The following is a 16,199-nucleotide window of genomic DNA, read 5'->3' as shown; positions in this document are numbered from 1 at the left end:
CAGACATGCCGGGATTAGAGAAAAGCCTTCTTCATTACCCTAGGAAGCTATTTTACAATGCCACACAGGAAAAAGCCCGATTGCTACCCGGTTTCAAATAGCCTTGGTATGGTACTTACTTTGCAATAATCCCTCTCACACCATTATCTGCATCAACTAAGTAAATAAGCCTCATGTCAGAAATGACTTTAGATTCCATCAGTGTCTGGGTTGGAAGACAGTGGAAAGGATTTAGATGTGGAGATTTAGCCAGAAGTCTAATTCTAAGGACAAAAGCAATGCTATAACATGGAAGAATAAAATAAAAAAAAACCCTATCATTTTAAGTGTGATGCACTTCAAAAGACTCGGCCCCCTTTGTAGGGTATGCAAAATGAAGCAGAACATCAAATAAAGTCTCCTTCCATTCTATGAATTCAGTGAAATGATGGGAGATGTCATTGGCTATTTCTTTATACCCAGTAAACAAAAAATTATGTGAAGAGAAGGGGTGTTTTGTTCAAACCTCAAAGAAGTGTTTTGATAGCCAGTAATTTCAGATGCTACGGTGATTTTGAGGCGAGACTGACCAAAAGGGCTTTTTTAAAAAAAAGAAATAGGTGAATATGTGCCCACTGAAAATTGTTCCCTTTTTAGTTATCTGAAGCTAGGCATCCAGCAGTCACTTTTGGAAATGTGGAGCACGAGAATTCTCATTACACATTTTATTTTATAAGGCTTAAACTGCTCTATCCAAAAGAATTCCAGCCCAAAAGACTAACAAGAAGTTTAAGTTCAATGCACTGCAATTTCAACACTGGTCTGTTGAGGAAACTATGAAACTATTATAAGCATGCTTTGCCTGCATGATCCCTTGCTTGTCTGTGAAGCAGCAGAGCTTGTGTGTAAAGTGACTACTGGAAATGGCACTGGGCATAGTATGAAAATCTTACTAGAACAGGAAAGGAACTGGGGAAATGCACCTGTTTGAATGGCTTTTAAGGACATATGTTGAAAACAGTATAAAGTACTACAGCTCCAACCCATGCAACAATAGCTTTAGAAAAGCCATGTATATAGTATACTGTATTATTTCATCTGTAGAAGTATTTTATTTATCTTAGTTTTAGTGTCATCGTCTTCAGACTTAAGTGCTCTTCAGTGAAGTGAATTTCTTTCAAGAGATTACGTTTAGATAACAAAAAAGAAGATCAAATGGACAGGAGATGAAGCCACTATCTATCAGAATGGAAGAACAGAACATCATGTCTGATCTTCGAAATTACTTTGTGCCCCAGAAAATAAAGAGTTCTTCCTCCTGAGATACAGGCACATAGAAAACTCAATTATTTTGGATCATTTTTTGGGGACATAATATGTGTGGTGTGTCAGTTTCTTTCCTAGCAGCTTAAGTGCTATTAGATACCAAGACTATTATGGAATGGGGAGGAAAGCTTTAAAAATATCTCACTCACATAATCACCATCTTGGGGGATGAGAATGTTCATCTCGGATGACTTGGCACTCACAATCTCACAATCTAATGATTCCTCACTGAGGTAGATGTGGCAGCCTTCTGTTTTGTTAATAGAAATGGTTGGCACTTTCCCCATCACCTGCAAAATAAAATCTACTTAGCATCAAATCTTAAAGTGCACACAGAGATACTGTTAATAAAATCCTCATTGCCTTCCAGGTGTAATTTTGGCCACTAATATCTGATCTATGTGTCGGCTGCCTGTGTGATGCTTATATTTGACTTGTTAGACACTGTGAAAATTCTTGGTGGTGGTAACGAAGACCTGTACACAACAGCAAACTTGTAATATACAGCAAGCTTTTAATATAGTTTGATGAAAGTGTTTCCCTGATTCTTTCTAATTTCAGTGACACTTTTGTGCTGATATTTAGGCAGTGTTCACCTTGTTCATCAGTGAGAACTGGCTAAGAAATCAAACATGTAAACTCCAACCCAATAAGGGCAAATGAAAGACCCCAGCATACAGTAGTACTTAACAAGGGATTTGTAATATGTTCTGAAGACTTCAAAGCTTTTCCAGCATACGATAGGAAAGGGTTTCTATCCCCTTCAAGCAAGCTACAGTTCTAAAAAAGCACTAAGATCAATTTAATTAAATCTCCAAAGATACTTCTTATGTCGCTTTAAAAGCAAGCACAAGATTTACTTGAGGGGAGAAAGGGAAATCTCTTGTTTACAATTGTACAGATTAAAAGATTTCTTCATGGCTAACAGGCTGACTCACTGGTTGTCAATAAAAATTCCTCCTTCTCCTGCCCTCTCTAGCAAGGACAGCAATGTACTCTGGACAATGCATGAAAACGGCAAAGATTATTCTGAGCCATAAAACAGTAACAGCATGTGACAGATATGTACTTGTTAATGACAGTGTATCCCATCATTCAGGTTAAGAATATCTTTTCAGCTTCAGTTCCTTAACTGTGACAGTAAACAAAGAACAAGTGGTCTGTCTTCTTGCATCCCACCCTGATACTGAAGTCTGATCTATGTAATGGATCAATGCATCTTAAACTTTCTTTTCTTAAAGGGGTTCTTATGCAATGGAAGACAAAAGGAAGGTGTGTTTAATAAATTTTGCAAACATCTGGCAAGAAAAAAATACCACTGAGATAAAAGAGTGCCAGGCAGTACGGCACTGAAGCAACTATTTATAGCCAAATCTGTAGGATGAATATACTGAAATTTGTTGCATTAACATATCATGTGTTTGGAAATTATAAGATCAGGTCTTCAAAGTACTGAGAAAATGGAGGTGCTTAGCACTTGTCATACACAAACCCTGTGGAAGCTGCCTGATTCAAGCAGCATACAGCATATGACCAGACTGTGCCTTCTTAAGTGGATCCCCACTCTGCTCCACTGCATGCATAGAAACCTTATGCAATATTCATAGAGCATGATCAATTTTGATTCTAAGAATTTTGATTCTTAGGAAAGATATTTCCTCTTTATTTGAGTATTAACAAGCTGTGGTTTTGCTATTCATGACATATGAATTTTTCAGCTTTCACAAATAGTTTTAGAGGTAATGATAAAAATAGTCGAATTATTTAAAAACTGCTCAAATAAATGCCTGGGGTCTTTAACTGACCACCTCTGCCATAAGAAGACGTAGTGATCATGAATAAACTGCTTGTTACAGTTCAGAAGACGATGCACAGTTGGTAGCAACGTCAGTCACTTGCACAAGGTTCAAAACATAAAAACCCATCTTGCTATAATTCCCTGTGGTGGCTGTGCCCGGCAATTCTGAAGCATGGGGCGGGACTGCCTATATTTAATGTCATACAGCAGGCACAGCCTTTTACTCAAAAGACCTCACTTTGAAGACTGGCAGTTTGGTATAATTAATAAACATTTAATTCCTTTTTCACTTAAAATAATACATCCTGAAGTCCCTTCCTGAGACTAGGTCATGTGTGTTGGACACAACCCAGTATTACAGCCGGTAGTTGGACCTCTTTGGAATGGGATGAATGAAGTGCTGTAAATGTCAGGCAGACTGTCTGTATTTTGAACCAGACAAGTGTCCAACGTAGAGAGGGCAATGTATAGATTTAAAGTACATCTATTTTCTTTTCATGAGAACCACAAGGAAGATGATCTCTGATTAATCTTTCTGCAGGCAAGTAAGTCCATTACTTGGTCATATAATGTGTCACGTTGCTGGCTGGGGAGATTTTTCAAAATCCCGTCACCTACTTTCACTTTGTATAATTTAGTTTACCTTGACAATCTATTTGAACATTTCCATTGAGAGGATAAGAAAAGAAAAAAATCTTCTGTGCTTAGAAATCAATTAGCTAACTCCCAGAATTTGTTCTCTAAGCACCACTGAACTTTCAAGTGCTAGGAGCTATTTAGCACGAAAGCAACCAGATTAGGGACAAAAGTAACAATTCTTACAGTGTGTAGATCTCTCAGCTTCACCAGAACCAGAAGGCAGTGGGCTATGGGGTGTTTGTTCAGTGACAGTTGATAGTTTTCATAGGCATTTTCTAAATACGTCAGCAGAATTTAGTGCATATAAAGATACATTTGGATGCATCTATTACTTATTTTTGTTGTGCTCTGTGAGTTTTAAAAATCTCTTGTAGCTGCATGGGTTTTTTCCCTCTTGTTCTCTGTCTATCTTTTTGTCACAAATAGATATTTACCTGAATCTGAATATCCCTGGAGTTGATCACTTCCACGATTCCCACAACATTGTCAAACACAAGGCCAAACTTTTTACAGTTGTCTAAAATAAAAGCAATCATAAGTAAGAAAGGCAAGACAAAAGCAAATACATGCACACCTGCTACATTAAGTACGAAAATTCCCAGTCTGGCACTGCATAGCTCAGTGTAATCAATCCATTAAAATGAATGGAATGATTCAGATGCATTATTAATCACATAAGTCATTATTTTCAAGATTGGCATTTAAAACCCAGCTGAGCTATCCACTCACCAATAGTAATTGAGTTGATTTTTCCTTTTATCTGAAGTGTAGATTTGTTACACTTGAAAATGTAGGCCACTTGCTTGAGTTCAGTGTTGTTAATGACCAGGTCATTCTTATCCTCTTGATATTCCTATTTCAAAAGAAAGTTTATTTAATTGGTTGTTTTTAACTAGCTAACAGTCAGACAGAGTTGAGTACAACTTATCCTCGAGTCATTGCCTCTTCTGATACAACAGAGCAATATCCTTCCTGTGGCTTAAAATCCTAATCTGCTTGGTGATCAGATAACTCACCTAATTCACCCTTAGATGACACATGTATATTTTAGAGCTGCAGAACTGGAGAACTTAGCACAGACCACAACAAAACCCATTAATTTTGTAGCGAAGACATTGTGCTCACAACAATTTAAAAGGCACTCACAAAACTGTAGTTTGGTTCCCATCTAATTTAGACTGTCACCTTGAAGAACAGAGCAAGTTTTTCTTTCCCAAACGTTATATAGTGTTCAGTACAGCGCATTATGAACAAGTACAGGCATTACCACGTACAATAAAGGAGCAATAGGTAAAGAAATTTCCTTTCATTATGAAATATGAAAGGATAATTTCACTCCATGGATGTCCAGGAAAGGCTAGGGATCCACAAGGAAAGTTCCAGGCATTAGAAGAGTAAGACAACATGTCACAGGTAAATGGTGACTTCACCTTATGCAAACTCAGCTCCACAGTAGTGACTGTCTATATAACCTTCTGTATGACTATGCATATTCTTTCCTCCCTCTGTTAACCAACACAGCCAAATCAATTTTCATTCATAGATTCTTTGGTATATGCCTACATAAATTAACACCCAAACTTTAAGCAAATCTCTCTTTTCCATCTATAGATGGAAACTACTTTTAAGCATGGGAAACATGCTTGCATGGAAAGAGCAATGAAAAATAAATATGTAATTCCGTCAGATAAGGTATCTGGAAAAAGTGGTCTGTGGTAACACTGTTCTCCCTTGCTCGCAAAAATGTCCTGCAAGAAGAGATTTTAATTGGAGTTCTCTACTGGACTTCTTTCCCCGATTTTGCAAGGAATTTATATACTGTTTCTGACATTCTCCAGTGGGACGAAATAATAAGTGATTCTCAGAGAAAAATGAATTAATTAAAGATGCTACAGAATAGTAGAAGTTAATCTGTAGCAAAGCAGAGAAGCTCAACATGGTTTGCAGTGTGCCAGGGTGCAATTCAGAGGTGTGACTGAACTCACCACTCTCCACTTCTTTCCCTCTAGCTCCAAGACAGGGGCATGGCTCTGCTGTGGGGAATTTTTGGGAGAGGTGGGACTTGGAGTATGGCTTTTTGTTGGAGAACGAACAGATGGACCTTGGGCACGTAGGCTGGGGTTCTTGTGAGTCTTCTGGTCATCAGAGACATGTCGAAGCCCTAAGGAAAAACAAAAAAAAAGAGTGCTTGTGAAAGAGAGTCTACTTTCCAGTCCTAAGAGCGTTCATATTTAAGCATGAAAGGTCTATTTCTAATTGTGTTAAATGATTCTGGGAATTTACATGCTTTATTTTCTCAAGGTTTACCTTGGTAATGACCTAAAGTGTAACTACCAGCACACTTTTAGCAATTCATATAAAACCTACTGTGGGTGGACTATCTTAGCATCTTACAACAGGAAATCACACAATGTCTTCTAGTCCCTCTCTGTCTGTAGCAAGCCCTGAGAGCTTGTTCTGTCATGTTTTTCCATCCACAAAATGAAGGGTTTTTTTTCTAATTTATGACAGTATTTGACCTATCCCTGTATATCTATCGTATGTATTTAAACTAATAGGCATTCACTTTAATTACAGCTGTCCAGTATTAATATAAGAAGCTTTACTATTGCACTCCACGCTGATCTGTGAGCCGTACCTTTCTACCTTACACGTAACGCATTTTGACACAGGTTGGTACACTCAATGTGAATCAGAAAGAGGGATAAATCTTTATTCCAATTGCGCCTTAGAGGTTAACAGCTACTGGGGATTGAAGATATACAGCTTGGCTGCCTGAAAATAAAAAAGGATACCTCTAAATAAATTGTGTGAATTTCAGGTGTGCCGAACTTATTTGGATGCTGTTGCTTCTAAAGGAGGTTTTGGTGTGCAGTCTTCTCCATCAGACCACTGCAAGCCTCAGAAAGATCTGAGTTGCTTGAATGTGACTTAAAAATGCAGTGAGAGCTAGGTTAATACATATAATAGCTCTTGATGTAGTTTGACTCATGGGTCACAATTCAGTTTCTTTTCTCCTGACCTTTGGTGATTGCCTCTCCCTGGTTAAGCTGTGCAAACAGGGCTGAGCGAGCCGCAGTTCCTTCATCCTTTGCGGTTTCTGTATCAAAGATGGGCGGCGGTCCCGGGGGCGGTGGCGGCGGCGGCGGGGGTGGGGAAAGGCACGACCCGCTTGTTAGAACAGATCGCATAGACATGGGTGATGCGACAGGACCCTGTGTGAGATAGATGGAAATTATTTACATACTGAGTTTCAAGGAACACTGTGTCATGATAACTTTTTTTTATTGGCGTCCTTGGATGCTGTGAGTTCGGGTGGCTCTGGGCAGCCACAGGCTCAGAAGAATTTCTAGCCCCATAATCAAATGTAATCCTATGAATCCTTCCCTGTAACAGAGCTGGCAAGGCTGGAAAGACTGACGGTCCACACTGCTACCTTAGTGCAGAACTACTCCATCTGAAATATTTGTCTCAAGACTGATGTTAAAAATCTTTAATAGTAAAGATTCCATAATTTATTCCAGTGTTTACTTACATAAAAGGGAAAATGTCTCCTTTTTTTTTCAGATACCAAGTTCAGTTACACGTATCTTGGTGTGCATTCAGAAATGTACAGAAAATGTTTTGATCTAACACAAGCAACTGGGAGGGTCATGAACTGTCAGTTATACATATGGAACACACTGAATTGTATGCAAGATGTAAAATGTTATCCTTTGGACTGTTCAGGTCATCTGCAAAGACTGAAATACCACGGAATGTAAAAGTGACTCAAGTCTCTTGATTCTGAAATTCAATATTTGAGTTTTTAGTTCGATTTATCAAGTTCTTTTTTCTATTTTTTTCGGTTGCAGGAGATCACAGCACACAAGTTATGAGTGAAGGGGGCCTTGGCAAAGTAACTAATACAATTTTTCAGCTTGCATAATCAAAAGTACATGTTTTGGTCTGAATTATAATGCCTACATAGAATATGATCAAAAAGACAAAAAATACTAGTAATGATCTGACTAATATTTTATGATAATATCCCAACATCCTAATTATAAGTGTTAGACAGAATCTAAGAATCACTTTTGCTGTCTTGCCACTGAGTGTCACTCTGATCCCAGCTCTCTGCAGCACAGAAGGGACTTTTAAAAGAACCATTGAGAAAATTAGATTGGTTCTGATGAATTTAGCTGGCTATACAGACATTGTACATTGCACCAGCAGATATTTATAAGGTGGGCAGATACAATGAGAAAAGTACAGTGACTTACAAAGTCACAGCTTCTCTAACTGGCTACCTTTGTTAGGAGATACAGGTTGTTAAAAGTGCAACCCTGGTAATCCATACTAGAAATAGATATTGCTTAGCTGGCCTCAGAGGATATTTTTAACAATTTATGATACTACTACTCCTGCTTTCCACTAAACTGAAACAGCAAAGTGTCTGTCTGGTTTATGCATCTCACAAGAGTGAAAACTGTAGCTATTTTTTAAAAAGTAAACTTGTTCTGGCCTGTAATACCAAACTGATAATGGAAAAAGGGCTGAGGTGCATATGCTCCTTTTTTATTTACTCTTCAGACATACTTAAAATAAAAAAAAAAAGGATCCAAGATCTCCTAAGGGAATAAGCTCTCTTCTATGCTATTAAATCTTTTTGATCAAGTGTAAACAAACGAGAAGAATCTCCTTTTGGCATTGATTATAATTTATTGTCAAGATATACTGGAATTGAAGTGGACTGCTTTTAGAGACATTCCATTTTTGCATGGAAGCATTTAACTCAGCGTTTCTGCTTACATAATTCCTAATTACAGGTTATTGTTTTAGGCTGGGGACAACTTCTTCACTGGGCCCCCAATTTATAGTGTCTGTCTCCCTGCCTCTGCTAATACCAGTAATGTTATCTGCAGCAGAGTCAGCAGAACAGTGAATTATTATAATTTAAAAAAAAAGAGTGTAAGTGGATTTAATGGCACAATCAGTTGTTGCTGCCTGAGGTGCAATACATATCTTCCCTTTCTGTTGCCTGCAACCATAGCAACTGAATCCACTATGTCCTGGTTATCCAGAATTATGAACACGGCATTTGTGGGGCTTTTTAAAATACTTAGATACCCAGAAACGGCACTCACCGTGCACAGTGTGAACATGTAGTTATGAATTATGTATGCTTTATGGGAGGAGATTAATAGCAGTGGTTAATAACTTTAAGTCTGAGATAAAAATCTGCTTTCCTAAACTCCAGACTGACATCTCATTTCTCAAACATACCTCATTGCTTCCACCTGCACAAATACAGTGCTGTGGTTTTCCAGAAACTTGTGTCCGTAAGACTCACAGGTTGATTTGGAATTAACACCAACTAAATTGTGCAAAGGCTGCAAAGATGCATTACAGAAAAAAAAAAAATCTGGAAGTTATCTGGGTATTCTGGACACAACAGAGAGTGGTGGGTCACTGCCAGTCTCTCTGCTTAAAGTGTCAAACTGAAGTCCATCACAGATCATGCAGAAGACTCCAGGCTCAAATGATGCTGCTGAGTAGTGCATCAAAGGCAGTTTCCCAAATGGCAACTGAAGTATGGGAATATCTATGTAACTGAGATGGAAGCAAAACTCAGAGGGATTTATCTGTGGAAGTGGATAATCTCTCTCCCTGAACTCTGAAAGAACTATCTTGTGAAAGTACAGACAAAAGGAAGGATTTTAAATACAACAATTCGGTTTGGATGTGGGTTTGTATGACTGGAGAATGTCTTATTTACTTTTAAGAAAGAGAAGAGTTAGGAAAGGATCTGGGAAAGCATCTTTCCCATACAGAGCAGTACTGATGAAAAACAAGTCTAGTCAAAAATCTCAATGCTTGACCTGAAGAGTGAAGACCTTCTAGTCCTTTAAGTGGGTTTCAAGAGTAAGAAAAAAAATTTACTCATTGAACTCATGCTGCCCACCTGCCTCCTCTTTTCTTTACAATCCTGGTCCCTCCACCAACGTCAGTGGTTATCTCCACTGAGCTCAAAAGATTTGACAGGAATCTGAAACATGAAACATTTGACAGGAAGCTGAACATGAGCCAGCAGTGTGCCCAGGTGGCCAAGAAGGCCAATGGCATCCTGGCCTGGATCAGGAACAGTGTGGCCAACAGGTCCAGAGAAGTGATTCTTCCCCTGTACTCAGCGCTGGTGAGGCCACACCTTGAGTACTGTGTCCAGTTCTGGGCCCCTCAGTTCAGGAAGGATATTGAGGTGCTGGAGCAGGTCCAGAGAAGAGCAACAAGGCTGGTGAAGGGACTTGAGCACAAGTCCTGTGAGGAGAGGCTGAGGGAGCTGGGGTTGTTCAGCCTGGAGAAGAGAAGGCTCAGGGGAGACCTCATCACTCTCTACAACTCCCTGAAAGGAGGTTGTAGCCAGGTGGGGGTTGGTCTCTTTTCCCAGGCAGCTATCAGCAAGACAAGAGGGCATGGTCTTAAGCTCTGCCAGGGGAGGTTTAGGTTGGATATTAGGAAGAAATTCTTTACAGAGAGGGTAATCAGGCATTGGAATGGGCTGCCCAGGGAGGTGGTGGATTCTCCACCCCTGGAGGTTTTTAAGATGAGATTGGATGAAGCACTTAGTGCCATGGTCTAGTAACCACGGCGGTAGTGGATCAAGGGTTGGACTTGATGATCTCGGAGGTCTCTTCTAACCCACTTGATGCTATGATTCTATGATTCTATGGTTTTAAGTTAGATCTAATTAAGAACACAGAAGCTGTCACAAGGTCTTGGAAGACACCTGAGTTTCAGACACCCTTCCCACTTTTCCTCTTAATTTTGTGCAGTTGCAGAAATAGAGAGATGGACCAAAACTTAGTTGTTAACTTTTCTCCTGCATGATAAATTCCTGTCTAGATTATGACCTCAGTTACAGCTGCAGAAGCTAACAGATATTGTATCATGGTGTTTTTAATTATGTCTGAACATCTATGGCCATTCTGGAAACTGCAAACAATTTAAATCATAAATTAGGCCAGGCAAAATTGAAGGACAAACCAAAGGAAAAAAGGCCACTAAAATACAGGGTGGCACTAACTGCTCCACTGTAGATCCACCATCTTACAGCACGGACACATCCAGTAGGACCATCCCCCATTGAAATAGAACAGCATGAAAAAGACAGACAAGTCTCACTAATGAGGAGCCATACAGAGACTTGCTGTAAAGAGGGGTTCAGTCTTACTCTGGCTTTCGTCTTCTTTTCTTTGCCATTTTGATTTACGTAACTGAAATCAAACAAACATTCAAGTGAGGTGAAATTCTTTGTGAGAAAAGGGGGCAGAAAGCACAAAAGTGAACTGGAAAGGCAGAAAACACGTTTCACTTCTTGCATTCCCTGCATGCCAGGAAGATGGGACCTGTGCTGCACTTAAACACACTGATGTAAAGAGCAGATTTAAAATCAGTCTAGTGAAGTGGTTCCAGGGACTTTCTTTTTTGATTAGTTTTGACTTCTATTAATACATAAACCTCCAAGTTACCAACCTAAGTCACTGGCAACTACTTTGCTTTCCTTAGTCACCTTTCTAAGACTGCTTAGACCCTCAGATTCTAGAATATTTCTGAACCAGGCTCTTAAACTGTTCTGGTATCTGGTAATATGTGTATATAGTCCTATCCAATTTCAACTAAAGTGCCCTTCACAAAGTCCATTCATTTCTGTTCTGTACAGGGCAGTGTTTGTGAGAGCTGCCTGGAATAAAATAGCATGTTACGTGCCCACAAAAGTTCATCTAGCCTAAAGCAGCAGGTGCTTACCAGCTTTGCTATTTGCAAACAACTCTTCAGATTAACTTCAAGCAGATGTTAACAACAGTGTGTCTTTACACAAAGAGTATTAAGAGCCATTTGGACCGCAAAGGCGGTTATTTGCAAGCCGCCTTTCTTCCTCTTTTATTTCAGCTGTTTGCCTCAGTAACAGCTGCTGTTCTCAGTGCCATGGTGTCTATGTCACGTGGAGTTATACTGATAGCCCACTGTTCCCATTAACATGTTGGTGTGGTCATTTTTCCATAATTTACAAATAGGCCCCTTGTAAGACCTATCAGGAACAGATAGTGTCGGCCTTACTTTCTGAAAAGGTAACACAAAAATAAGCCATAACTTTTAATCTGCTAGCTTTGCATCACAGTGAACTTAGTGTGCTTTAAAACTTACTCTCAGAGCTTTCTGAAATGGGGAAATACCTAATTCTCGGAGTAAGGTCCTATCAAGAAAAGGAGATGTGGGCCCTGTGACCATACAGTAAGAGCTCTGTAGGGCATGAAACATTCCAGAAATTTTCTCCCAGGGAAAAAGAAGTGTCTTCGGCTTCAACTAAACCATGCTCTGAATCAGGTGGCAGGAACTGGTCAGGGATTGCTCCTTGCTGGATAGTTTTGAGCCATCTGCAGAGAGACCCAAGGGCCTCCCACTGACTGTGGCACAATAGCTTCCTCTAGGGACAGTGTCTGATGCTGCTCATGGAGCTGGGTCTGATAAACGCATTGTTATCACTGTGCAAGGGTTTGCAGAATTCCAGTACAGCCTCAAAGTAGGTTGTATTTCTACCTTTATCTTGTACTACTGGCAGATGGGTGATGTACTCCCCTTTTATCTCCATGCTGGCTACCTATCTTGCTCACTGGAAGAAAGAAAGACTGTTTATGTCGAGGCAGCTGGCTGGTTGAAATTCATCTGTCTCGAATCTCATTTAATTCCCTTGAAATTACAGTAGAGCTGAGCAAAGCCCTTTGCTTGTGAGAAGCTAGGCCTTGTTGAACACATTTTTCCTAAAGGCTTCCTTACCCCAGAGCACAGGGCAACAGCCAGTCTTGTTAGAGAAATGAAATGCTGTTCATACATAACACAAGTGCTCTGGATGCCATACTGTCACTAATTTTTGGTGGCAGCTTGACGGGTCTTTAGGTCTAAACCCAGCTACCGAGAGACTAAGAATGTCTTTTTATGTCTTATCGCAGATGTTACTATTTCCTGAGCTATTCTTGCTGAACAGCTCCCTGGGTTAGCCTTCCATGTCACTGTTACTATATTTGTAGTATTGTAGCAGCAAGGAGCCCTAGTAAGAGGCTGGTATCTCTGGGGATATGAGGGGCTTACGTGCCAGACCCTGTACAAACACCCCTGATGTTCCTCTGTGTTTATCCAGCTTTCGGCTGACACAGTGCAGTGCGGAAACCGGAGGGAATAAAGTTCTTGTGGTGGGAACCTGCTGTGGAGCGTTTGAATGAACATGTATTTCTTGCAGCTGCAGTGGTTGATTTTACTCAGAAGATTATAAACATCTACCTAATGCATATAAATAAATGATATATGCATATATATGTGTGTATAGTATATAGTACCTATTTTATTAGCCATTCCTATTAAGAGGTAAGTACCTATTTGCAGCTGAGGCAACAGGTGGCTTATATAGAGGTCATGAAATCCCTTCTTAATTTATTGCAAAGCCTTCTTTTCATGGCAGCAGATAAACAGGAGTCCTAATGGGGAATACATTCTTCTAAAAAAAAAAAAAAAGGATATCCCTGTTTTTTCCCCCTTCATAGTAATCACACCTAAAATGATTACAGCATTCTGTATTGTTCTTTCCATACATATGCACAGACAAAGACAAGAATCGTGAAGCTCAAAATATCACATATCAACCTCTGGGAACAGGTGGACTGTGACTCAGGGGCACAGAGCTCTTGTTAAGGTGTTTTTTTGTGTAAAAGTAGCTTAGCACAACAGTTCTATTACCTACTGTATTTAAGCCACCTGTCTGCAAGGGGTTATGCTGCCCTGAGATCTGCAATTCACTGGATGAAACAGCTGACTTACAGGGCCTGTAATCTTTGTGAGTTAAAACACAAAACAACAAAAACAAGGCCAGGTCCTTTTCTTGTTACCAGATCTCAACAGAGTTATTTATCTGTAGAGTTTTCAAACTTTGAAGCCCCCTGTAATACACTTGTGCCATTTATCACCTGTTCAGGACTTTAAAATGATGTTTACATCTTCAGAGGTACCCAACCAGAAATGCTTTACACAGCCATAGTCTTCTAAATCATTTGAGAACTGTATAATACTGTAATTGCCAACAAGTAATGTGCTCCAATGGGCAGATTCAACCATCTTTTACTTACATAAAAATTCAGTTAAAAAGAAGACCAATCCCTTTAGAAAGATAGTAAAAGTTTTAGTAGATGTACCTTTCCCTTTTTCGTCCAGCTTGCATACTTTCAGTTTTCTTTTTCCTTTCCCTTTTCCACTGGAACTAGGTTGCATTATGTTACAGGTCATGTGGCATTTGACAGCTGTTGTCAAACAAGCCTCTCCCAGGTTCTCCCTTAACATGTCTCAATGGTGTTTGGTCACTAATGTTAAGAGAACACCACTGACATACAGTAAAGACAAATATTTTCAGCCATTATTGGAATAAGAGAGTAAAACCACTTTCTTTCAAAGGGGCAGGGATGTGATTGAGCAAGTCTCCACCAAAGAGGCAACTATTGTAGAGTTGCCAGGATGGCTGGTTTTTTAACTGACTGTGTACCAAAAACCAGAACACTGCCTATTCTCTGGGAAAGTAACACTTGCATTTAAAGGATGATTTTTTTTCAACAAAAAAGTATAAGAAAATAGGAAAAGGGAAGGGTAGAAAAAGAAATGGAAGGGATATAGAAAAGGAGAGAAAAGGCTATGACTGAGAAAAATTGAGCACTCCGAAAATATCTCCATCTCATCCAAGATACAGGCATATAAATCGGGACATCTGTGCTGCCCTTACTTCTATCAGAATGAGGCCCCTGGGATTGCAGTTGTGGCTGTGGCTGGAATTTGGCACAACAGTTTTGACCTTTAGCTTTAGTGAAGTGGCTCAGACGATGGCTGCTTGATAAGTAGGTCAAACTAAACACAGCATAGAAGAGATACTGGACAGACATTAGGAGGCTTTCGCCTGCAGAAGTTAGTCTTGTGCAGCTTGTTCACCTCAGTTTTGGTAGAACAGGAGAGAGGCAGAGCCATTTTATAAGAAAATGTCTGGAGGTGATTATTTTAAACAAGAACGAAATGGTCTGCACTGAGACTACTGTAATTGCACTCAATCAGGAATTATGTAGGAATTATGACAGTACTTCTTGGTGTGGAGAATTCCAGCTTTTAAAGAATAGTCCTTAGACTACTATGTAATGATTAATAAATATTTTTTAAAATGATATTTCAGGAAAAAAAAGACTTGAAAATACTCTATTGGCTTCAATGGAAACAGGATTTAAATAAATATTGATTGCTTGTAAAGATGTGCAGACTTCCTTGTAAGTTTTTTTGATTTGTAAGGGGGGGGGGAGGATTCCACTCATCACTTGAGTGAAATTCTATATTAGAAACTATACACTGTAACAAAATTCACTGCTAATTTGTAAGTATTTCCTGTTTGTAAATAAACTGCTGGTAAAATTTGCCCTAAATGACTATTGCATACAAAGAAGGAAAAGTTAACTACGGATCCACTTGCAACTGAAAGATCCAAGACAATTATCCTTGAGCAAGATTCGTTTCTTAACGCACATTTGATGTATGGAAAACTGCAGCAATCTCTGATTATTGCTGGTTGTTTTCTTGCTGCAAAGTTAACCTGCAGAAATAGGAGCAGAAGTTTCACTTCCCCCAGATTATTTATGCAGTCCTTGTCACAAACAAACTTTTTATTATTCTTGTGACTTATATAAGAGCTGTTAATTTTTCTTTGCACCACCAAAAAAGAAGTGGAGGGTCGAAAGAGGCATGCTTCAACAGCACCCATTCCTTAGGCAAAAAAAAAGGAAAAAAAAAGGGACTTGCTGTTTATCAGTAAGAACTGAAAAAAGACAGGTCACTTACAGCTGTGGTGTAAGTTGGTAAAGCAAAAACGACAATTGCTGCATAGGTAAAATGCTACCCTGGGCACTTAAAATGTTTCATTGTAACAACAGCTTTTTCATAAGACTCACTGACATCTGAGAATGTCACATCTGGTAGCAAATTAAAACAAATCTCCATTAGGTTGGTAATTGCTATTGTTCCCATTGTCAAGATGGCTAAACTGAGATGCAGTGAGTACAGTGAGCAGCCACTCACCACAGGATGTATAAGGCAGAAGACCACTTTACATTCAAAATAATGAACTACAGAATTACACTTTCATGTAGCACTATACCTGATGAGAAACTTGTTTAAACATGTCTTAAAATGGCTCTTTGTGGTCCCTTTGCAAACACGTGTTTCTTCTTCCCAACACCCCCCCACAGCAACTGTTATCTCCCATGCAGGAATGTCCTGGGGAAGGTGTCCTGAGGTGTCCCATTGGTCCTTTGTTTAACCCCTTCCTATTGGCTGTTGACCCCTTACCTGATGGTTTCTTTTGTGTGACCCTGAACTCGTGATTGGTTCCCCTTTGACCCTCCTA

At 39.5% G+C, this 16,199-nt stretch overlaps 1 protein-coding gene across 2 annotated transcripts in view; it reads right to left on the bottom strand.

Annotated features, from left to right (window-relative positions):
- The window catches only part of CAP2 (cyclase associated actin cytoskeleton regulatory protein 2), a 68,954-nt gene that overhangs the window by 1,660 nt on the left and 51,095 nt on the right, over positions 1 to 16,199 (bottom strand). For both annotated transcript variants that reach the window (XM_027744992.2, XM_027744993.2), the window contains exons 8-12: positions 6,765 to 6,957; positions 5,728 to 5,903; positions 4,472 to 4,595; positions 4,177 to 4,259; positions 1,455 to 1,595 (exon numbers count right to left, since the gene is read on the bottom strand). In XM_027744992.2, coding sequence (XP_027600793.1) covers positions 1,455 to 1,595; positions 4,177 to 4,259; positions 4,472 to 4,595; positions 5,728 to 5,903; positions 6,765 to 6,957 — 717 coding nt within the window. The remainder of the gene's footprint in view (positions 1 to 1,454; positions 1,596 to 4,176; positions 4,260 to 4,471; positions 4,596 to 5,727; positions 5,904 to 6,764; positions 6,958 to 16,199) is intronic.

This window comes from Pipra filicauda, unplaced genomic scaffold (genome assembly GCF_003945595.2).
Source record: "Pipra filicauda isolate LSUMZ 115617 unplaced genomic scaffold, ASM394559v2 scaffold49_size4853605_pilon, whole genome shotgun sequence".
NCBI classification, from domain to species: Eukaryota; Metazoa; Chordata; class Aves; order Passeriformes; family Pipridae; genus Pipra; species Pipra filicauda.
Note: the sequence above shows the minus strand (reverse complement) of the source record. Positions and strands in the feature narration are given on the sequence as shown.